The 25,430-nt window shown below is 39.5% G+C and overlaps 2 protein-coding genes across 3 annotated transcripts in view; both read left to right on the plus strand.

The window, feature by feature from the left end:
• Window positions 1–3,486, plus strand: part of LOC113150349 (phospholipid-transporting ATPase ID-like) — a 32,656-nt gene extending 29,170 nt beyond the window's left edge. For both annotated transcript variants that reach the window (XM_026342812.1, XM_026342813.1), the window contains one exon: window positions 334–3,486. In XM_026342812.1, the coding sequence (XP_026198597.1) occupies window positions 334–660 (327 nt within the window). In that variant the 3' untranslated portion in view covers window positions 661–3,486. The remainder of the gene's footprint in view (window positions 1–333) is intronic.
• Window positions 3,487–5,175: 1,689 nt separating this feature from the next.
• Window positions 5,176–25,430, plus strand: part of dapk1 (death-associated protein kinase 1) — a 67,893-nt gene continuing 47,638 nt past the window's right edge. Inside the window, exons 1-2 of the mRNA XM_026343638.1 lie at window positions 5,176–5,504; window positions 6,130–6,325. Coding sequence (XP_026199423.1) covers window positions 6,264–6,325 — 62 coding nt within the window. The 5' untranslated portion in view covers window positions 5,176–5,504; window positions 6,130–6,263. The remainder of the gene's footprint in view (window positions 5,505–6,129; window positions 6,326–25,430) is intronic.

Genomic DNA, 25,430 nt, shown 5'->3' on the forward strand with positions numbered 1-25,430 from the left:
TTTTGTCATTTGCTCTCTGAGGATATCATTCTCTAATCTTGCATTAGTTGATACATTCATACACACATAGAAAAGGGAGCTGCTAATAGCTACAAATTTGGCATCTTCCTCATTTTAAAATGCCAAAATGCAAACAAATAAAAGCTAAAAATACATGGCTGTACATTTTCTGCCCGCTGCTCCTCTACATGTGTTCTTTTGTTGTATTAGAAGAGTGTGACTGCACTACAGTAGATTTTGGATAGATGCATTTTTCTAAAATCATTTAATCGGTCACATATACAATACATCCCATGATAAATGCATGATTTTGTCGTCTTCATAAATTTTCAGGTGATGTTCAAAGTGAGACAGGCCAAAGCAACACTACCTCCTCCGCCTCGACGTGCCCGCATTCGTCGCACCAGCTCTCGGCGTTCAGGCTACGCCTTCTCCCATGCGCAGGGCTACGGTGAACTGGTGACATCGGGCAGGTTCCTGCGACGTCCTGCTGTGAGATCTTCAGGCTTTGCCAACGTGGGTCGCACCACCACAGGCTTCAGCCCCATGGGGCGATCAGCTGGATACAGCCCGACAGGACGCCCCCAGAATGTGAAGGCCCCAGATGTGGAGGTGACTTCACTGCAGATGTTCAGAACGATCAAAGATCCTGCTCTATGACACACAGCTGGGCAAATTTAAGGTATTTGGAGAAATCTGGGAGCAGGGACGATGCCGACTGGACAGCTGTTTGCTCTGATTGTGTTACCATGAAGAATTGACTTGGATTTTCCAGAGAACATCATGTGTCCAGTCATTCAGGACAAGGTTTGAAAAGAACATGACTGTTTCTGACATAGAAGCAGTAGCAGGGTGACTCATTTTAAGAAACAGTAGGAACTTCCACAGAAGATAAACACTTTTGCATCATCAGAAAGACGAAGATCATCCTGTTTACAGTCGACCAGGACCCTGGGGGTCCAGGCGCACAGCAGGGATGGACAGAGGGAATAACCTGCAAGGCCGTGTTGCAGTAAATGTTTGAATTTTCATACTTTGTGTCTTTCATAAAACATTTTATTTTGCTATTACCGCGGCAGTGGGAGGAACCTGAATGCTTGAAAGATCACGAATGTGTCGTAAACCTCCACTAACTGCCACCAAACCCTCCTGCTCCCAGTTTTAAAAGGGATGCTGCAGCAGCAGAAATATGTTCGCACGGCATACTTCATTTTATCACTTTCTATGTGCTGGAATAGTTTTCGTGTACAGTGTAAAAGAATTTGGGGAAACTTCAACATATCTGCAGGGTTGGTGCAAGGCAGAAGAAGATTCACTTAGGTGTCACATTACAGTTTCATTTATAGACTTAAATGACAATCTTCAGCACCACTGTGTAAGGAATCATTATATTTTAAAGGTTTCTATGTAACATTATCTTATTATTATTATTATTATTTATGTTGTAGTGCATAATAGTTTCATCCTTGCTGTACAGACAACCAAAAAGCTATTGATAGTTTATTATCCAGGTTATGAAAGCTCCCTTTCCCATAACAGATGTCTATTATTCCCCAGCATATTTTGGTCAACACTTGCCTTTTCATGTGCTCTTCAATGCTTCTCTGATGGGTTATTGTAGTTGGTACCAGTCTGCAGGGCTCAGAAGATCAAGCACTCTACTAACAGAACAATAATGCTACTAGTATTTAAAGAGTGGATTGCTCTGTAGACCTGCAAAGAATCTAAATGTTTTGTAGAAGCACATTTCTACATGATAATTTAAGGCGCTGAGGATATACTGTGTAATGTCAACGCATCCATCATTTGTACTGTAGTAGCTTAGTATACAGTATATCCCAGCATGCATTAAGCACAGTACCAGATTAAATGTCTGTCAGCAGATATCAAATCAGATGTCAAAAAGGTATTTTCACAACCTGGCAACCCAGTATTTCTCTCCTTAATGGATGATTTATTTTATGTAATTATTAACCATTTATAAAACCATTTGTTATAACTAATAACCCGTTTAAAAATCAAGTACCAATTGCAGGAGCGTGACATTTCTGGAGCAGGAAATTTCTGAAATGTGTCTCAGTGTTATGGTCTATGGTTTACATTTTTACTTTTTGTCCAGTTGTAGCATCTGACAGCCTAAAAATCCATGTTTAAACTTACTGTACTGTTTGTTGATATTTCCAAATCATGTTTTGAGGTATTGTAGCTCACTTCTGGCACCAGAATATGTCTCAAATGCACCTTGAGTGATCACTTCAGACCAGTTTAGCATCTAACTAATGTCATATTTTCTCTGCCACTGCTGGAAAACTAACAACAAAAAAGAAAAAGATGAAAAATGCACATTTTTACCTCATCAAAGTCTAAAAAATGGCGGTCGACTTATTGCTATTCGGAAAAAAGCCACATCTACTTGTGTTTGGGAGAATGATAGCACTGTAGACACACTACATAATGACTGAGGTGATCACAGACTAACAAATGCCTAGACAACTCCTATTGGCTTTTAATTGTGCAGCATAAATCACTTCACTGTAAAATCAGATATTGTTACGCTTAATTATTCTTTTAAAATGACACTGTAGTGACAAGCGTTGACAATCAGTAGTAATTCAAATCAACTGTTTTGAAATGTACTAGTGTAAATCTATTAGTTGTCCACGTCTCATATGTTACATGCAATTACTGGTTATATTGATTCATTAATTTCACCCACAGTTTGAACCAGTAGCACTCCCAGACGGATACTTTTTTATTTGTTAGCACAGTGTGATTCAGTCAGCTGTTGCCCAGACGTTGACGTACCATACGTTTTTTAATAAAATATGTTGCACAATAAACAATATCTGATGCTGGAGGTCAGTGTGGTGAAGCTGGTTTACACCACCGTCAACACAGTTAGTTCGCTCTTTTTTAGAGCAATTGGACATTTGCCCAGATATCTTTATAACAAAGCTCAAAATTAATAATATTTTTCCAGTATTTTGAGGAACGGTTTTGTAGAAAGTGCAGTTGTGTGTTACTTTCGTTACACTGGGGGTCTGTTACACAAAAACTATTTGTGAGTACGTCACAGACGGTAACGTCTTCACCTGTTCATCGCAAATAACCGATAAATATGTGAGGATAAGTTACAACTGTGGCAGATCTCACTATGCAAACTGAATACAACAGAGCCTTGTTTAAAGTGCTAGTGGAAAATAAATTCTTTAGCCACTACACAAATAATATTCAGTATTACTGCGGTACTTTTCAAAATAAACTGTAGCTGTAAAATTAACTTTTAATATTTCCCAGTATATTAATATTATTATATCTCTTGCCCTGAACACTGAAAATGTAACAGAAGCAATTTTTGATAAACAGTTTCTTGAATAATCAGTTGATTTTAAGCACTGTTATTCTTGTTAGCGATTTTGCATTTTGTACTTAAAAATGTTTTTACCGCAATAAAAAGATCTGAAATAGCAAAATATGTTCAGTTGTGAACCTTTGTCCATTAAAAGTACAATGAGCAATGTTGGATTCATAATTAGAGAGTTTTCTTTTATTAAATGACTGCTATTTTTATTTATTTTTAATAGTCCAAACTACTTATTATTTAGATTTTTAATTCAATATAAAGTGGAGACTGTAGCAGGTTGTGCTACAGTCTGTTTATTTTTCCAGTAACATAAATACTGTGATTTAAATTTGAACCAAGAGCAGCACTTCACAGTTATAATTAGAAACTAAATATTACACAGTATTAATTGAAAATTCTAATCTGTCTAATAAAACTAGAAATTCAGGCAGAACAAGTTGACTCTGCTGCTATATGAATATGCTGCTCATCACCAGCAGATGGTGTAATACTCCTTCACACTGCACATAATATTCCTGCCAATTCACACACCAACAGCCTGATGTTTCCAATTAGTGTGTCGAGCTGAAGGAATTTTATTGTGTTGAAACACAATGGCTAAAGAGAAATACCAACATTTTCATGGCTCAAAGAGTACACCCTCCCAGTTATCATTTACATATTCAAGTAGTAATATATTATGCATCTGATATAATATGATTTATGAGGATGCACTGTACAAATTATTATGCTGATAGTTTGGAGCAAGGAGGGTGTTTGTGATGCTGTGGCTGAAAATTAGGGTAATATATCACTAGAAAGATCTGACTAAACTCCAAAACAGCACATTTGTAACAATAAATCCTAATTTGGAACAAGAAATGAGTAGGTTTTTTTTATTGTTATTGTTGTCAGAACACAGTTGATGCAGGACCAAACTATTTTAACTTTTAATTTACTGTAACTGCTATTTAGCAGTTTTACTCAGTTTGGCTTAAAGTCAAATACATTAGAATTAAACTAATTTGAACATAATCTCCTGTCCTGATAATCTCCTATCTGTATAGTGTGACATCAGAAACGAACTACACAACATCAGATAGATGTAGATGTGGAAAGGTCACTTAACATCATCACCAAACTCTCAGGCCAGGTAATAAAAATATGCACCGTACTTGCAGCTTTGTTATTGTTTTCTCCCAGGAAGCTGTTCAAATGTCAAATGATAAATCTCATTCCACAAACAGACACAAAATGATCACAAATAGATTCAAACAACTACGAAAGAATACAAAATGCCTACAGAGATATATAACTACAAAAAAACAGTAAAAGGAACCCACAACAACTAGAAGAGCTTTGAAAATGACAACAGTAGGTGTGTAATATTACCACAGAGCCACAAAACTGCCAAACAGAGAGACAACGCCAACAAAAAGAGGCACAAAACAACTACAAAAGCATGGAACATGACAACAAACAGCCACATAGACACATAAAATTAACAAAAAGAGACACAAAACAAAGGGTGGTGACCACAAAGGCAAACAAAACAACTACAAACAGGAATCTGGAGGTCATAAAACTGGGGGGTGGCCTTAATCTATCTTTGAAAATTGAAACACATCAAAATTCTAGCTTTGAGAATATGATATTTCCCAGAAGAGATATATAAATAAATAAATAAGTGCACCACAATAACGTTTAATTAAGAAAAGTGTGTTAAATACGAGGGGAAGCTTTGCTGCCCTCCAGCGATGAGAACAGCTCCTCCAGCTGATGCTGCGTTTAAAACGCGGACATTTCAGCTCCCTCGTGGAAAAAAAGACAATTCGCCTCGCATGTCGGGTTGCTCAAACTTACTATTTACGTTTTAAACAGCGAGTAGATAATATAATCGCATGCTTTTGACTTGCGATCACCTAAATGCTGGCGTGCTGTAACACACCTGAGCAGCGAACACGAATCCGAGCCGCCTCCTCGCCTGTTCCCGTGGACCGTGAAGGCGGCGCCGGGACCAGGCTGCCTCACATTGTTAACGTTGATTTCTCCCGTGAAGCAGCGTTTTGTCTTCCGTGAGCCGGACCTGGGTCACAGCCTCCCGCAAGAAAACGCATGAAATCTCGGCTCCATTTGGCAGCGGGACACACACCGGCAAACTGTAAGATACTTTACGGTGTATTCCTACATTTAGTCCCAGTTTTTTTTCGGGGGGGGAGATGTTGGGAGAGAGTCATGTTAACGTTAGCTAACGTCAGTTAACGAGTATTTCACACCGCGGAGGAATAACGATGTACGAGGGGTTTAATTGAGGGAAGATTAATGGGTTGGCTTTTAATTTACATCATTAAGGTGGTGACTTTTTAAAAAAAATACGCAGTGGACTGGGTTAAACACCTGTCCGGGCGAACGGGCTGACTTTCCCCCAGCAGTCGCTTCCCCTGCCGGACGAACAGGAGGCGGAGGTTAGCGTGTCTCCCATGGCTACAACAAGCTTTCACCGGGGGCTGTTCGCCTCCACAGCCCGCCGCCGGTGACACACTTACGGTTATGTTGCTCTTATCTGTCACACTGGATGCTGTTATAGCCTAATAAGTCCAGCTTGTACCCGGGGAATAATGCAGTAAGAGTAGGGAAAGAGTCGTGACGTCGCCCTGGAGGTGCAGGTTCAGTCAGTCAGTCAGTTTCCTTTTGTTGATTCAACCTCCACCTTTTTATTCCCATCATTAACCTCTGCTGCGTTTCGTTTTCACTCCTGTTTTATTTATTTTTATTCGCTCTGGAAGCTCTAACATGAGGAGGACTGGTGGTCGTCACCCTGCCCACACTGGAGGCTGCTGGTAGGGGATGGTGCCCCTGTGAAGAGCCGGTGTGCCGGATCCGAGGACAAGCTTGTGGTCGGAGCAAGTGCCCGGACAACATGACTGTTTTCAACCAGGAAAATGTTGAGGAATTTTATGAAATCGGTGACGAGCTGGGGAGGTAGGTTTCACTGACACTGAGGTTTATTTGTGTTTGTATTTCTGTGCGACTTCATTTCCCCTTTTGGGTAGCTGAGGTGTGAGGAGGAGGAGGAGGAGGAGGAGGAGGAGGAGGATGATGGGTGGGATGCTGGGAAAACACCTTGTTTTCTGCTCTTAAGTTGTGATAATAAATATTTTGCTTTCATATCTATCAAGTTAATCTAATAGTTCTGTATTTGTGCATAAATCCATGCACACAAACAGTGATGCATAATGATTATTTCCATAATGATCCTCCCACCACTAGTCAATACTTTGTCTTCTGAGATCTTGTAATGCAGCATTAAGATTGATCAAAGTTAAAAATACCTGTTGTAATTTCTCACCACTTTACTGTCACTTAAGACTTAACTCATGCATTTGAGAAACTACAAATATCATACAAATAACAGGATTGCTTATACATTGACAGTAATGTTTATCAGAAGAGTTACAGATTCAGTAATCCTGCGATTCCTAACTATGGTATGGGCACTTGTGTTGCAGGAAAGATTGTGAAATTATGATTAAATAATACACATCAAAATCAGCATACAAAGAGGATTACACATTTGAGTAATGCCGCTCTTTAATATTTAGACCATAATCGACGAGCTGTGGTCCCGAGTTGATTGTGAGTTGATTAAGACTCTAGAAATACAAGTTGTTGAGAAAGAACACGACACACCAGATGAAGATACTGTACATTTTTTAAACTATCTCGTTGTGTAACTCTAAATTGGCAGTAAGTCTTATGTGTGGATGGATTCAAATACAGCTGTGTTTTCTCTGCTGTGAAATACTATAAAAAATACTACAAAGTCCTGCCACAGCTATCACAGCTGACTCAAAAGGCCCCATCAGATAGATGGGTTTAGTCTATACACACCATGCATGCTCTCACTCAAGCATGAATGCACATGTAAGATGTCTGTGAGGAGTCCCCAGGACTTGCACCCCCCTGTTCTGTCTACGTGTGATAGGCTCTGATTAATGCCGTCCATAATGCATCGATGTCAGTGATGAAGAGCTTAGCGTTTGTTACTGTAGCTGCCTCTGTCTGAAGATTTATTGGAAGAGGGGGGCAGGTGAATCGCTGTGCATTTTTACTGGGAGTGGATTTACACCGGGGTGCAGCCTGGTTTCACTTCAGTCATGCAGTCTGTATCAAGTAGACGCTGACAGTGGGGGTAAAGGGGCTGAATACAAATGAAACAATTTGAAAAGACAGGTAAATGTCTTGCTTTTAGCTAAACTTTACATCTGCATAGATCAAAAACTATATTAATAAAGGTGGAAATAGCACACTCTAGGGTGGATTTATCCCCATGTTGGATTGCAGGCTGTCAAAAGCATGGAAATTGATCTCCGTGAGTTTTTGGTTATCAAAGAACTCATGTACACCATGTGGGTAATAATCAACCAGTTGTTTTCCGCTCTCCGGGGCCTGTCTGGCAACACCGCTTATCCTTTTAGTGCTCACCTTCCCACACTGTAGGGGAAAACTGAAGTTGCTGGAGCTGCTTCACTATGCTACTTTGGTAATAGAGACAGTTGGGGAGCTTTGTGTAATGGGATTGAGTTTCTGGCTGGAAGTGAAGAGACGGTTACGTGAGGTTGATACTTATTTGGTCACAACTCCAACACCAGGATCCATTTTCTATTGTGATTTGATTAAGAGAATTGGCTGTTAGTGTCTTCCTTCATTCTGTGATGTTGGGGATGATTTTTCAGCATTTGGTGTGTTAAAATAGGGCAAACATCAGCTTTTCTCGTAAAATCATCTCAGTTCTGTCTCGAAGATGTCCATGCAAGCTGGCAGTTTTAGTTTGCTCCAGATAGAGCATTGGAAGGACATTGTTTCTTTGAGACAGAACAATTAAGTGCAACTTGGGAAGAGCTCAAGGCTACCTCATAATACTTTCCTGCCTGGTAATTAGGGTTGAACAGATAATTGTTTTCTTATTGTTATAAAAATTTAACAGGGTGCACTTTTTAAACCCCAGAGCTGCAGTTTAAGTTGCAGTTTTTATGCCTCCATGCTGGTGACAGCTGTGGCTGGAGGCATCATGTATTCAAGTTGTCTGTACAACCCATTCTTGTGAACAGGATATTCCAGGAGCACCTTGAGTTAATTTCTTCAGAATTGGCACAAGCATCCACTTTGAGTGAAGGATGAACTGATTTGATTTTGGCAGTGAGAGCTTAGTGTAAAATACATGTGATAAAAAGAATTGCATACTTAGTCGTGCTATTGCTCTTTAAAATCGCAGTTTGATTATTTTTTCATGTCATTCTTTTTTCTTTTTTTTTTTTAGCTGACTGAGACATTTTTTAAACGTCTATCTTCATGTACGATCATCCCCATTTTCATTTGTCTGCTAGTACAGCTATGCTTTAACAACACAAAGTTGACAGCTGTATTAATGCTGCTAATGTCTAACAGCAGGGAGTCAGGCTTCTTTTTACTTTCTGGCAACATTTTAATGAGTGAGACCACAGATTGGGGAGGTTGATTATGCCCCTGATTAAAAACTCACAAATGAGCACTTCCTCATGAACAGATGACATTCATCAAGTTGAAATGGGAAAATAATGTCCATTTACTGTGGACAGTTTGCTGATCTGAGTTGAAAGCAAGATACATTGTAAAAGATTAAGTATTTAATTTGTTTTAACTTGGATTAACTTTGTAAAATCAAAGTTAGTTTATGATAAAAGCTGGTGAAATTATCTTATCATTGGCTAGATGACAGCAGCATGACCTGCACTATAATGCTTTGCACACTTTAAGACAAAGGGGCTTTTGATCTGACTGTACTCCAGACACGACTCCAGCTGGAACTGGAATGAAGGACATTTGTTTTGGCAAAATGGGAAATCACCCAAGCAGTGACTTTATCCTTTCACTGACACTGACACTGCCTGCTTTGGTTATTATTCATGGAAGAACTGAAGTCTGGTGAAGCCAAGCATCTAACTTTCACTAGTACCCAGCCACAGCGAGCATTCACTGCTGTGGCAGCAGCAATGCAGAATTCAGAAAGATGGGCAGGCTAGATGGATAAGGGTCAGAGTCAAGCCATGTGTACAGTCTCATACATCTCTTAAGTTTATTTATAAGGATTGAAATCTCACATTAAAGCCTCTGAAGTTGCCACATTATTCATAATGTTTGATTTATAACACAATGATTGAACCAGATTATGTCCTGGACCTGTCTTTCCTAGTCTTGCTAGAGTTTTCCAACCCTACAGAACAGTAGAAAGCGAGATTCTAAGAACTGGAACAATTAAAAGTACAAAACAAACTGTCATTCAGACAGTTGCTGGTATTACAGCGTGTTAGCTGTTGAGCCTCCAGGCGAGGAATGAAGTTAGCACTTGCAGACTGCATTGAAGAGAATGTGGTAATCCCAGCCAAATGCTGCTGATTTGAATTGCCACCAATGCAGGGCTCCTCCAAACCTACTCCAAAGCACTGGCCCTATCTGTGCCCAGTTGATCTCCGTAATTGCCTCACAGATTGGCAGAGAATTCTGTCTTCATGTCTGGGACGGCAGGGAATTGCTGAAGACATCGCAGACACTGGCGCCTCAAAGGATCTATTATCTGGTTTCTCCTCAGAATGATGGTTAAGTGAAGGAGAAGCACCACTGAAGTGTTAAGGGTATATAGTGGTGATTTGGTTTGTGTCTGTCAGCCTGCTGTGATGAAAACACTCTATTAGGGCTGCAGCTGGGGAAACGCAGCACATTTAAGGGCAGTTGCAGTTTTTTCAAACTGAACATGTACACTGTACATACATTTTAGCTCTGCAATGATTTATCAGTAGCTTGTCAGAAAATAAAATAAAATAAAGTTCAATAACTGACTTAGAGCTGCCCCCTCTTGTTTGTCTATTTACAGCTCATTTCATACCAAAGAAGATGTCTATTCAGTGTTTACCCCCAAAGTATATTGTCAAGAGTGTTTTCAACCGACCGAAAAACTCAAAACTCGTACCCAGACCAATACAGGTCTGATCTTGCCAAGCAGCAGTCAAGAATGAGTATACTAAAAGCATCATTTAAACAACGTGCAAAGAAAATAAAGTCTGACTGCAGGTTTTGTTGCATCGTTGCAGGGCTGTTAACAGGAGGAACTGGTGTCATATCAGCAATAGACAGGCTGATATCTGATCTTTCATACGAGGCCAAACCTTTATATTGGTCTAACCATAGCATGCAGGCTTCTAACATCACCTAAGTTGGGTTAAATACAGAGCAGCACACAAGCCTGCATCAGGCACCAGGCAGAGCCGAATCAGTGGTTAAGGTCAGGGTTTTGTCTTCTTCTGTTTCCATGCTGTCATAGGTTTGGAGACCCTCTGATTCAGCCACTTTCTGGCTGACTTGGAAAGAGAAAGACAACATTAGCTGACTGTGGAATGCATTTAGTGTGTTCCTTTCATCAGTTCCACAGGGCAGTTTTACACTTTGCATATTTTTTGCAGTGCTCTGCCTCTGTCATTAGTCTGCATTAATCTGATCGCTCTGTGGCTGTCTACCAATTGGCCCTCCTTTTGGTGTGTCTGCCTGTGTCTGGGCATGTGCTTGCAGTTCATAAAGGAGGGTGGGTGGGTGTATTTCAGAAAGGATTCTGCATTGCAAGTGGACATCAAAAGCATTAAATTGGGTCTGCATTAGTGTTATTCCTCAGCAAAAACCTCCCCAAGGACAGATTGCCATGAATACAAAATAGGATTATATGCAAGTCATCCACATAGACTTTTGAATTAAATGGCAATATAATGTAGAATTTCTTTTCTTCCTCAAGAAACCTGATGTTATTCTGCAGATTTATAAAAACAAATCTACAGAATAATCACTACAGCAAACTGTGACATCCTTTCTTTGAACACACTTGCACCAGCTACTGCAGTGCATACACTGCATGCAGACAGTGCCCCAGCTACTGACCTAGATTCACCCCCCCTACCAAGGGTTGTATTATAGGGTGGAGGGGCAGTCTGGGTAGCACGAGTGGCCTTGATGAGACCTGCCACTCACCCAACCCAACCCAACCCACCCCATCCCATCCCATCCCCCTCGACCCCAGGGAGCGGCATCACCGTCGGATAAATGCTGTGTTCCAGTGTTACAATTACAGTACATTAGCTTAAGTTTATTTTATTATTTGTCTATATATTGTTATAACTAACAATTTTTATAATGTATTTTTTTTACTTATTTTTATTTATTTATTTTTATTTAATTATTTATTTTAGGAAGTTATATATTAATATATTGGAAAAAGGAAATGCAGAGTTTGCACAGTATAAATGAATTATGCTGTAGCACTTTGACCCTGAGTTGCTTTAAATTGTACAGTCTGTGAGTGCTGTCACCTTAGATTAGGTTGGGTAACGTTTTTCATCAGGTCACAGGCAGAATCCTGTAGCTGACAATCAGTCTTATTTTTTTTTACTATAATGCATTTGAAAATTGAATTTTGAGTGATACTAGCCACAAACGAAATCAACAGATGGTCCAGTGAACGAAGATCTTACTGAACACCAAGACGAATGAATGACACCTGATCTCTTAGGACGGTCATGAGAAATATTTTCAATGTTGGTTAATTTGTAGATTATTTTCTCAATTAATATTTAATGATTTGCTGTGAGAAACAAATACAAACAGTGAAAAAAAGTATATTTTTTTTATATTAACCAAAAAAATGAGCTCCTTTCCAAAAATAACTGCAGTCAGGAGGGCAAACTCAGGACTGGTTATACGTAAAGACACCAACAATAACACTTACAGTAGAGTAGCATCCCAAGACACATTTCTTTGGCTGCCACCATCCCACGTGTATTTACATTTTAGTCATTTAGCTGACACACTTTTCTGTGGCTCTTGGTGTAGAAGTACACTTGGTGCAGAAGCACGCTCCTAGCTGTAGTCAGTTTGTTGCCAACATGCAGTAGTAAGGAGTGTGTGAGTCAGAGAAGCATGATAATATTCCTGTGACCTCAAGATCATCATATAAGAGAGAAGTACTAGAAAAAGACAAATATGAAAAGTAAGCTATGAATAATGTACAGATTGTGCTATGTTAGTGGAGAAGTAGATTAATTTACTGGTGCATATTGTCTTCTCTTGCTCTCTGTGTCTTGTGATCACTCCTCAAATTGCAGTCAGCTTACAAGTCAAATTGAAATCGGACTCATTTGGAATGTCCTCGATGAGCTTAATGAGTTATTTTCAATTAATCTCTGCAGTGAATGGGCGATAATTGGATTCCTGCCAAATGTGTTAGCGGGCGAATGGCAGGGGTGTCAAGCTGTGTGTGTGTGTGTGTGTGTGTGTGTGTGTGTGTGTGTGTGTGTGTGTGTGTGTGTTGGTGCAGGGGGAGCTGCAAACCTTTGTTTTCAATTAGGACAACTTAAGACAACTTTCCCCTTTCTTGTCTTTCATCCTCGTATTACTTTTTCACTCCCCAACACCTTTTTTCCTGCAATTAACAATAATGGATTTGATGACTCTATGTACTGCACATTTATATGGAGCCTTATTAGTCTGGTGACAGTACAGAACAGCCCAGAACACAGTTGAAACCTGAAAAAAAGAATGGTGAGAAATTTTATCCTGTTTAAAAGCGATGGTGCAAACATTTTCTGTTTCACTGTAGAGATTTAAGTGTGTTATGTAACACTCCTTTCGATGTGTTATTATTATTATTTTCTATTATCTATTCTTTTGTCATGAACTCACCCACTTAAGTTGAAGACATTTCATGCAGCACTCTGTATCAAACCACATGCACATTTGCGAACATAAAACCACAATATAGCTTTAATAAACCTGACATCTTTACTAATATAATGACCAATTAATTTTAAACTAATGTGAATGCATAGAAGCTTGTGCCTTTATGCTGATTGTACATGCAAAGTTGTAGGACGTTAACACGGGCAGCCACTGTCGATACTTGTTTTGTGATATCGGACAGAAGGTCAAAGCTGTGGGGGACTGTCAGAGGTGTTGACCTATAAGCTAACTCACCTGTCAGTGAGTACATGCAGGTAGTCGAGGCTTTCGCATTTTCCACACATGCAATCCTTTCAATACACTTAGCATTTGTTTGTGAGAAGTTAGCCTCTACACTTGCTAATGGATGTTTTCTGTGTGTGTGCGTTTACTTGTACCCAAGATCATTTGAAACACTAAAAGCAAAATGTCATCAGCCCCCAGCAGGATTGAAGATCATTGCTGAAAAATACTGTGAAGGCTTTAAGCAAGGCTGTTGTAACACAAGCACAGTACCTTTTAATAATCAGAAGTTTTCTTTCATGTATCCAGAGCACTTCAGTAGAGTGTAAGTAGAGTTATAAATTATTAAATAAGTACAGCAGATTAAGTGTTGTTTCTTAATCTACGTTACGTGAAAAGTTATGCAGCTGAATAGTGATGGTGTAGTGGTAAGATCGTTGTCTGCCATGCGGACCCCTTACGCTTACCCTGCTTTTGCTTTGTGCCTTTTACCTTACTTATAAGTCGCTTAGGATAAAGAAGTCTGCCAAATGACTGTAAAAAATTATGCCCATCAAAGCTATAATGTTTCAGCAAAACCAAATACTGCAGCAGGGAAAAAGCCATATTAATGTTGTATAATAATTACAACTTTAAACACTACATACTAACTTGACACATGGGAATGTTAGTTAATTGAGAGTATCTTGTTACTTTTAGTTGAGTTAATTCGGTGTATTTTATGTCTTTGTTTGGCACAGGCTTCCAGTTTTGTTGACAGTATACATCACCTGTCATTCATGTCAGGCTTTATTTTAACCCAGCTCTATTTTGTGACTGTCTCACCCACTCAGTGGCTAAACATTGCTTTAAATAGCAATATTCTCTGTCTTTGGAAAAAAAAAAGTTATGAAAACAAAAGCATGTGGTGTTTCCAGTCAACTCATCCGTCTTGTGACTTGCAGACCTACTTATCAACACAATGTTGAAAGTCTCAATGTTTTATTCGTACACTAGAGCAAACAGGATTCACAAATACTGTCAGGCACAAACCTGGGATGTAAAGCTAATCGGAGCATCTCCACAATATATATTTTAGATTGCACTTGTGTTTGAATGAAAAGGTATGCCGATGCTTATTCAGCTTTACTGTAGCTTATTCACGCTGGTTGTGGTTGTTTTGAGCAGAAATGAACCATAACAAAAAGGTTCGGCTTCATCTTTCTCTGTTGTTTTATGCTAAAGCTCCCCATGCTACAGTACAATGCTAGGCGGCAGTTTGTTGTTTCATTGGATAAAGCCTTTACAGAGGACATGCTCCAGTGTAGCTCAAAGTGTACTAGAGTGGATCCTTCCTTAGGTCCTAAAGGTACGTCAGTTATCCTGGCATTAAGTGAGTAAATGTGCTGAGGGACTGCTAAGAGTTTTTAAACTCTGCAGCCTAGTTGTCAGTAACAATGAATTATATTCCCATGCTTTACATAAACAAATGTACAAAGAAATCTAGGTTATAGGGAGAATTTAAAACAGGTTTTTGCCGGACAAGTTAACTGTGTTTCTTGTTTCCTGGTGAATCATTGTTGTCATTCTGAGTTGCCTCGGCTATATCCACGCTCCCACAGTCTGTTATGTTTGGTTTCTCTGAAGGTCCTTTCCTTGAATATCAGCCTTTTGTGTTGTCTGTGATGTGTTTGTTCTTTAGGATACTCAAAAGAAAGCTATCGGCACCCACAAGTCTTTTTAGTTAATGTCAACAAGGTCAGACAAGAGGTGAGGTAGTTCACCTCTGCTAATCTCACAGTCTTTATCGCAAAGTGCTGTCATCATTTAGCGTCTGAATGTCATCTCCTGTCTTCTCTTCATTTTAGAGAATGTGCCACATCAGGGTCACATCAGCGCGTCTTTGCAAAACTTACAAAACAAGTATTTTCTTTGAGTCACGACAGACTGAACAACCTCGAAACTTGCTGAATGTCAGTTTCGCCAAACATAAGGGCCTCGTTTCAAAGTGCAAGCACAAAATAAAACAGGAGATGATAGATGGACTAGCTGAAGCACCAGCAGCACCCCCCCCCCCTCACCTTCTGCCACCATCTCTTTGGTTGTCAGAACAACAGACTTGCATTTCTCTCAATTTGTATGCACAGCCTGATATCAGGTTGGCTTCTGTATTTGTTTTTTGTTCTTGTGTTTAACAAACTGAGCATGTTAGTATCCACACAAGACAGGTGAACCAAAGCTGTTTGGTGTTTTGAGAGTCATTTGAGAAGTGCTTAGGAGTATTTAAAGTTTACATGACATTTCTGGTTAGATTTGTAATCTTGTTAGCTTATTTGTTGCTCATATAGTCTCTCTGCTAGTGTTTAGACATCCTTTAACATAGTTGCACAGTACAACATTTTAAAGCAGGAGTGCCTTGTTTCAAATAAACAATACCCATGACAAAGTAAATGGTTTGTATTATACGTAGTTACCGTCATCTGGTAACTACATTAATTATAAGATAAGTGAGGAATTGCTTCTGCTTACCAGTTTCAATCCACAGCCCGAATTAGAATTATATACTGATGAGTCAGTGTTGTACAGCTGTGAGAAAAGATGACAGTGTGATTTTAGTCATTGGTGTCACTGTCAGCAGTCTGTGAAATCTGCAGCGATGTGAGCCTCACTGTGCCTAAAGTGATCCTAATCACTCTCAAAAACAAATTTAAACAGCTTTTACTATTCACTGGAGATGTTCCACCAACTTATGAGATTTATATTTGCATTAGTCTTTAAATATTGTAAACTTTAAAATCAGCATGTAGGATGCTTCAGAGAGCATCAGTTTATCAACCTTTGCCATTCTTTCTCATTTAATGTTTTTATCAGGCTTCCCCAATTATTTCTGCATCATTAATTGAGCATCTTGGAGCACTGTTGGAGGAAGCGCCACGGTTATTACCATTGTTAGTTACACTTATACACGTAAAGTGTCACATCTGTGTTCCTGTAATGAGTAAGAACACAACAAATCCCTGAGATCATAGTAACTATATCTATAGCTGGGCTGTTAGAGTCTATTCAGGACAGTGAACATATCTGGGAGTCATGTTAACTGTGGATCATAAAAACTCTAAAGATGGTAAAGGAAACCTTTTACTTCTCTTTACCTCTAAGCACAGTGTCTCCATTGTTGGTGTTGCCTTAAACCCTTGAAGCAGGGGGAGGTGAATGACATTCCTCTGACATGTTGAATGGCTTTTCACAGTGACTACTAGACAAGGGCAAACACTGCCTGCCTCTCATTTAGCTTTCTGTCAGTGATCTGTCTGTCAGCACTGGTGCTTATGGTTTAGGAATTGAAACTGTCTGAATGAGCCTCCTGAGCTCATGTTTGGCTGCTGGTCTGTAAACCCGCTGAACACCTGTAGTGCACTCTCAAATGATAGGAAGTTGCAGTCATGTTCAAGGTCTTGTCAACATGACTAATTGATATTTTCAAATTAATGACTCAGCTCTTTCAATATTTCCTGCAAATGTAGGCTGATTTTTAATAAATTATACATTTAATCTTTTCTGAACCTACATGTTTGTTGACTAAGTTAACTGGTAGCTTAGCATGAGTGATAGGAGTTGCTGATGCCCTTGACATAATGTCAGTAACCTACAGTAGTAATGTTATGAGCAGCACACAGTTCAGGTGTTCCCTCCTGCTGTTCCAAAAGCTGTGAGACAGCATTTGCATACCAGCTGTAGATAGTCCATAACTTGTCCCTGATCAGAGCATGTGAGCATTGCAGAGTGTGCGCAAGCAGGCAGATTTTGGACAGAGCACACAGCTGCTTTTTTAAAAAGGAGGGTGTCGCCCTGTACCACGCTCCGATTTCTCTCCAGTACCGCTAACACCATCAGCCTGAAGCATTCACAAGTACCACCCAAAATGCATCTGAATTGTGCATAGTCATCCAACACTTTTCAGTCAAAAATCTGCCATTGTTAGCTCAAAAAGTATTCTTTAAAAATGAAACTGAGAGGTCATAAAGCCTTAGAGTACACTGGATGGATGCTGTCTGAGTTGAGCACTGAGCTATACGGAGCAGATCAGCCTGGCGAGGCTTTAAGGAGGTGAACAGCTCCATGAGTGAGGAGCACTGCTCCGCTCTGCTCATATTCTCTGATACATCATACACACAGAAAATACACACAATTTATTAAATGTTTTTCAGAATGTTTATATTGACGTGGTCCCGACATATTGGTTCTTACAGCATCCTTACATGTATATGAGTGGCATTAAACTACCTTCTGCCTTCGGTGTGGACCTTACTGTAAAGTTTTTTTTACTAAATGTGAGAAAACTCTGAACTATTTTTTTTCCAGTTCTGATGATGTCATATGTGCAACTGCAGGAAGCAAGTTGAAAATTGATGAAGTCACCCTTTAATATTAAAGGATGTCAGCTCCCTCAGAGCATCCGGACAGAATGCACACACACACACTGTTTACTCCCACCCAGGATTATCTAGCACACTCTTCCTTCCTCCAACCAGTGCTGGTTCCTCTGCTCAGTCTCTGAATCCTGTTGCCGTGGTTACCCTTCCGCTGTACACAATGGCGTGGTGGTTGCATAATGTTTCTCTGCCGGTGCAGTTTGTGGCCCACACTACAGCTGAGTGGGCAGGGAGCACTCCGAGGCGCCCTCCCACACTTCTCTACATGCTAATGAAAAGCTTGGCCTCACCAGGGAGTGAGGTGCAAAGGGACTGTCCTCTTAGCTTTCTCTGGTTGAACTGTGCAGATAACAGCAGTCAGATGCTGATATTCATGGGACTCCACTGACTGAAGAAATTAGTTCATCAGAACTCACATGAAAAATGCATGAAACTGAAAATATGTCTTTTCCATTAGTGTGAAGCCACATTAAAGGCCTCTTACTGAATTATACTGCACTATTAATTATGTACTATATACCCTCCACTAGACACAATGCCAAGAAAAATAAGCATTTCTGTAAAGGCTGAAATAGTTATGACGAACTAAGCATAAACTTCTAGCATCTGTCAACAGTGAAATGTCAGTTAAATGGTTTTATTGGATTTCAACAATAGGCAATGTGGAATAAATTGGTCTTAACAGTGGCTGCAATTACAGATCAATTTCATTATCCCTTAATCTGGTCATTATTTTGTTGAGCCTATTTTTCTTTCAGTCTGTAAAATGTCATAAAAACATATGCAGTCTTCTAAAGCCCAAGCAGACTAGTTCAGATTGATTTTAGTCCAACTAACAGTAAAAACCCCAGATATATTGAGTTTGCCATCACATAAACAAAGAAAAGAAGCAGTTTTGTGAGAAAAGAGGAAAATAATTATGACTTTAGCTGAATGATCGTTTCACTCAGTGTCTTTAAAAGCACAGAATAAGATCTGCATTTACTGTTTATAAGTTGTCAGCAGAATGCAGTTTCTCTTCTGTTTTTAATCTGTTGTGTCATCTGTATCATTTCCTGCATACACACCCTGTGTGCGCACAGCTGTGAAAAGACTTAACTGAGACAGTGAATTTTGACTCTGACAAAGCATGGTGTGCAGAGCACTGGGACTTTATTCATCCCCCATGAGCCAAAGACAATTTAATTAACTAGAGAAGCAGGACTGTAATTGCAGTGACCAGACACATTTAAAGAGACACTTTGCACAAAAACAAAGACTGATTGCTCCCTTCTTGTGGATTTGTATGGAAAATAAGCAGAAATCAAATTTTTGTAAATAATCCAGGAAAGTGTTTTTTCTGATTGTTTAATTCCTAGAAACTATTGCAAAAACATTTATGGGGAATCAGCAGTACCAACTCTGAATAAGTGGCAGAATATGACGCACATTTAAGCAGAGCCATTTCCCATTTTCACAGCATTCTCCCTGTGTGTGTCTCTCTCTCGCGTTGTCTCTAGTTTTTGCTGTCTTAAGTGCCAAGCAATTTGGCAGTGATGCAGCAAAGATGATTTTTATCCCCATGAAATATTAATCTGTGATTTGAAAAACAAAATGCACCATTGCACAACACATCCAGGGTCTATCAGTATGCACATTTTCTTTTGAAGTCATCCAAACCACTTGGCAGTCCTGTTTAAACCTAAAGTTCGTTTTTTAATCCAAACTAAAAAAAAGTAAGCTGGCAGCTGCTGTGTTTGCCATTAAATATCAACAGAGGTTTAGCAAGCATAGAAAAACTTGTCAACTAGTCAATGTTGTTTTTTGCAAACTAATAATGACCTCAGTTTGTAAGTGCTAATTAAAAAGAGTATATTATATGTGTATCATACCTTCACATGGAGTGTTTAAAATTGTTTCGGGTGTGTGTAAAAACCTTCACATTTGTCACATAACTTAATTTCACCTTAACATTAGCAGCTTTCTTGTCCTTCACCTGATAACACAGCAGTTTACACTAAGCTGCAGTGAAAGCAAATTACCTTGAAGCACACATACTGTATTGATCGGCTGGGACTGGCTTACTTGGTGTGAATGGCCACATTTAGGCGCTTTAAGACACTGAAAGAAGTTAAATAAACAGTGCAGGCAGGTTAAAAGGAGGTTGTGTTGTGCTGTTATTACACGTTTTTTTTCTAGGTACTTAGACTTTTAACATAAATAGTGGAGCTATACTTGCGTTACTCCAAAAAGAAAAAGTGTAATTTATTACCGAAAGTGCAGTATTCCTTCAATATCCCTGTAACTTTGATACATAAATGTAATTCCACTTACTTAACCAGAGCAAATTAAGTCCTGCAACAGGCTTGCTACTCTAGCCACTTGCTAAAACCTTTCAGACAAGCAGTGTAATCCTGAACTTATATAGACATTACCCGGAGGAACCGTATATGAAGTCCCTAATGTCTGTTGAGCTGAACACTAAACAGACTTTACCTTGACAGCTCCCTAGTATAAAGTCTGTGTAATGCCCGATTGAACTAATGTTGGAGTAGACCATTTTGTGAGGTATTCCCAGTAGGTGAAAAGGTCTGCTAGACATGTAGCACATGACAGGAGATTGTGTGCTATCAAACTTACGTAGCCCATCAGCCAATGACAAAGCTGCATAAAAACTGCCATGTCACAAAACTGGTGGGGAAAGTGAGGCTGATGATAAATTACAGCACCTCACTGGAATCAGATGGCTTCGTTATCCAAACTTATAATGTGGAGCTGTACTTAATCATCACCGACATTTAATAAAATCGCTGAAAGCTTGTCAGACCATATTAAATATAGTGGTGGAGTTTGGTAAAACACAGAATATAAATTTAGGATGTGTTTTCTTTGGGAATGTTTAACAACGTCATGTACAGCCCAGACTGTACAGCATGTGGACAGTTACACGTGTTTTGTTGTTCAGACCCTGTGCTTCTGCACGTGCACTTTACTCTGTATGTTCATATCATTGTTTGTATCTAGGCAGCGTGAACCAAAATGAACAAAATATTTTAAAAAATGCAACAAAGCAAACTTCCTCTGTGGTTTGCACCAAACTGTAGGCGAGATCACACTCATTGAGTTCCCACTTGTGTGTCATTCTCCATCAGTCCATGTGCATCAGTATCGGATTTGACAGAGAGGCTTTGTGTGTGCGGTGTGCGCCTTGCCAGAGTACTGTGAGCCTGCTTGCTATTGTACTTGACACTTTTCAGCTTTTCAGCACCCTCTCTTATTTCACAGTAGTAGTACACAGAGCCAATCAATAGCTGGCTCACAGTAGTGGAAGAGAAATAATACACAGCATAGTACCGCTGAGTGTTAGGACTGTTTCTCATCTTGCACTCGTGTTATTTTATGTGGTATAAAATATTAATTACGCACAAACTAGTAGCTTAAATGTAAATTGTTTTTGTGTTTAACATGTTGCACTGTGCAGATGACCTGTTGTAAACTTAGCTTCTATTTTATCCTTATACATTTTAGTGGATATGATGTGGAGGTGTGTTGGTTCAAAAATGTGACTATATACATCACATAGTTCTCCCACAAGCCTAGACTGTATTTATAAGACTGTGATGAATAGAGTGAGGTCAAAGATCACAAGTGTCATATTATTCCAGCCCAGTCTTCCCATGAATTATTAAATGTTAAGTTATTCCCTAAATGATTTACATCGAATGCTGCCCAGACATGCATAACCTTGCTCATGCACTGAGTAAAAAATCTTCTATTAGCAAAATACAAAGTTTATTTTCTGCATTTAAAGATGCAGAATGCATAAAGACAGCAAGGACACTTCTCACTGCCTCTGAGAGCATAAGCCAGCTGGAGCATGTGTTAAAATCAACTGTCCTGAAGGGAAATTACAGATTTTCTGGGCAGGTAGTGGTGAGTGTGTGTGTTTCTTGTGAGAACAGTCGATGTACATGTGTCATCTTCAGCTGCTCTCAGCCCAAGCTGTGCCAGACACCCTGCTTTGACAACTCGGGCTTCAGACTAAGCTTGTTATCACCTCATTCTCACCGAGGAAGCTGCCTTTTCGACACAACCCTGTGTCTACTTATGTAATGTATAAAATGGTGTGTCACATTTAGAATGCATATTTTACACACTTCAGTTGATCACATTGGGTAAATTAGAAAACTGCACTGCTGAATTAAATTGTAATGCACCAATGTACAGGCCTGGTTTTCTTCAATAAGAAGTTATGACTGGACTTTTTTTTGTCCTCCTGTCTACGTGAAAGTGTCGCCTGGTGCAGTCAGATAATGATTCATAAGTACTTGATTGTGAAAGGAAATGATGACCACTCTAAGAACAAGTGCAAGATCTTCAAATCCGATAAAAAAAAAAAAAAAGAGGGCAGTCGTCTTGGTTTTTACATCCATTTAATCACCTCATAAAAGACTGCTTGAGTGATAGTGGTAGTAGTAGTAGTAGTAGTAGTAGTAATAGTGTTTCAATAAAGTTTCCATATTTAAAAGAAGCATGAAGTAAAAGTATGGTTATAATTGATGCAGCAGCAGTTGAGACATCCTGACTTTTAGTCCCAATTTGAACTTAATGTAACTTAAAATAAGCAACCCCACTTTGGTAGACTGACACTTATGTCTGTAGAAATTATAAATATCTACTACTAAGCTGAGCTCAGCTAGGCTTTATGGGAACTGTTGATGATTTACACATTCAGCAGTTACAGAATGACACTAAAATATAGAAATCGTTTTCACTGGAAACTGTCAACTCATGTACCAGCTGCAGCTGAACACATTATTGTGAGAATGACCCAAAAATAGCCCATTTACACTTTTAAAAGTCAAGGGGAGCAGCAGAGCTGCTTCAGTCATTTTCTAAAAGTTGGCAAAGCTTCTCCAAAGACTTTCACAGACTTTAAAAACTGCACCTGTCTACTACATGGGTTCTCTATCTGTACATCGCAAGTCATTGTTGTTACAGTGAATCATGACACCCCCCCCGTTTTGTTTTTATTTTGTTATCATTGGGTTAACATTGATTAACAGGTTCTTTTCCTAGTCTCTGTCTTCTTTTTGAAAACATGATTCTGCAGTGACAACATACTGTGAGACCTACTTCTGCTAATGGGTGTGGTTGTTTTCTCACGGGGCCTTTATACTGTAAATGTCCCAACTAATAACATAGGTAATACTGTAAGTATAGAAATATGGAAGTAGTTATGTAGAAAACATCTAAAGCTCCTCATTCTTCTTTCCAGACTTTTATTCATCACACTTAACACACAACACTTTGTGTTGGGTTGTGTGCTACCCAGCCCGCTCCCACTTCACTGATTTTTGTTTACAAGGCCTTTCTGTTGCTCATTACCTCTGAACATTGTTCATTCCAGTGCTGCTTCATCTTGACAAGGCCAGAATTCCAGTCTAAGCAGCAACTCTAACGTCAGCCAGTCAGTCTAGGCATGGCTGCACTGATTTGACAGCTCGCTAGTGTCCACTACTCAGTTCTCTTACTGAGCCGACACAAGACTCTCTATCTTAACAACTCTGCGCTTTAAAATGGACTAAATTGTTGCTGGTTGTGCACCCGTCCTTCTTCCATCAAAGGGCCACCTTTTTCTTTCCAACATGGCATCAGGGCAAGAGCTTTGTACCTTAAACCACTATAGGTATTGCCCTTCAGTCTTCTAACCAAAGCTTTTAATCATATCTTAGTCAATGTTTTTTTGTGTGATCTGATCTCATTCTGGCCCAAAACTGCACTTTTTACTAAATGTCTTGATGACAGCATGTCTTCTTTAAAATGTAGATAGTGGTATTGTATGTTCAAAATCAATATTCAGTGCAGAGTTATACTTGCAATATTGCAAATATAATCATCAGTTAGGAGCCAGAGCCAGTTTTGCAGTTGTTCCATGTTGCACAGTCATTTTTCCTGTAAAGTTCCTGCCCCTGATTCTTTTTGTTTTGCTCAGCTTTTTCCATGTGTGAAAGGAAACCAAACCAAGGGGAAAATCAAGTTTATAAACTGGTCTGTACCAGAGCAACAAACTAGATTTGAAAACACCTGTAGTGGCGCTGTTTTTTTCTTGACTGGTTAAATATTTGGTCCCTATAATGTCAAAACAGTGAATATTCCCATCTCAATGTCTTAAATCCCTTGAGTAAAGTTACCTAATGTCCTGTTTTAGATGACCAGTAATAAACCAAAGCAAATCATCCTAACAGAGCTGATTGTATTAGTTCTTTTTGCAGATCAGATCAAAATAGCTTCAGATTTTCTGTTGATTCACTGCGAGATCATTTGACTCTTTTATCAAAAGCATCTTGTAAACTGCTTAGAATTTATTACACCAAAAAAATTATGAAACTGTGCACCGGCACCCTTACATATGTTAAACTACAGATATGAGTTAATGTATTTGGAGTACTGAACTGTCATCCAGACCTGCCATATCAAGGGTAAAAAGAAGCATGGAGCAATAAATCTGTTAACCGCTGCAATATCTTTCCACTGATAAACACTCTCCAGTCAGTGTTAAGAAATGCAAGGCTCTGTGAAGCTCCGCCACACACCCAGACAGCTCTGACAGAAACAAACAAACCTCTCCACTCCTTTCCCAACCAGCTTCTTTCACATCATCCCCTCCTCTCTCTTTGCGTTAGAGCAACCAGTATACCAATAGTAGTGAGTCCTGTCTGTGCTTTAAGTACAACAAAAGCACCCGAGCAATTTGATCCGGTAGACTATCTGGGGTTCTGCACTGCACAGGGTTAATAAGGAGAGTGCTGCTCTTTAAAAACAGCCTCCCTGCCTCTGTTTGTTAGCAAGGGGTTTTCATCTCTGCCTGCTCGTTATTTCTGCCTCATCTTTGTGCTTATTCAGCAACATTCATGCAAGTCAGTGCTCTCCCTGTGCATCCCTGGAGGATGAGAGGGGTTTCCCAGCTAGTCTCCGATAGTGAGTAAACATTAAGGGTCTCTGGTTCAGGGGGAATCCGACACATAACGATGATTCCTGTTAACCTAACTCTTAAGCAGGATTTAAGACGTAAGCCTCAGCTCTTAGAAAGAGAAACTCTATCAGGGAAAGGGTGTTTGAGTTTCAAGCCAGTGTTGGATTTTGTTTTCTCTCCACTACCTCACCAGAGGAAGAGAGCTCAGTTGAACCGCTGCCATTTTCCCCTTGTTTGTATGTGTGTGTGTGCACAGCTGGTGTTGTTAATGATGAGGGTGGGCTCACTTTCCCTTCTCTTTATTTGCGTACAGTGGGGGAGCTTTGGAAAAAAACAAAAGTGTGGAGATTCCCACAGGCTAGTGATAGTTGTTTTCCTCATTATTGTTTTCTGTTAGCATTGTCTCAGTGCTTAAATATAATCATGGCGATTGTAACGTTTTCCATGTTGCTATTTTTGTTTTTATTATCTCATGGGATGCTCATGTTAAGGCACATACACAAACACACTATCGCACAGCTGTGTCGTCAGTCTCGAAAGATGATGAATTCTTACCACGGTGAAGATACACAATCAGCCACAACATGACATCACTGACAAGTGAAGTAAATAACTGACTTTGTCAATACAGTGGCACCTGTCGAAGGGTGGGATTTACTGTATTAGGTCAGAGCATAAGACA

This window comes from Anabas testudineus, chromosome 9 (genome assembly GCF_900324465.2).
Source record: "Anabas testudineus chromosome 9, fAnaTes1.2, whole genome shotgun sequence".
NCBI classification, from domain to species: domain Eukaryota; kingdom Metazoa; phylum Chordata; class Actinopteri; order Anabantiformes; family Anabantidae; genus Anabas; species Anabas testudineus.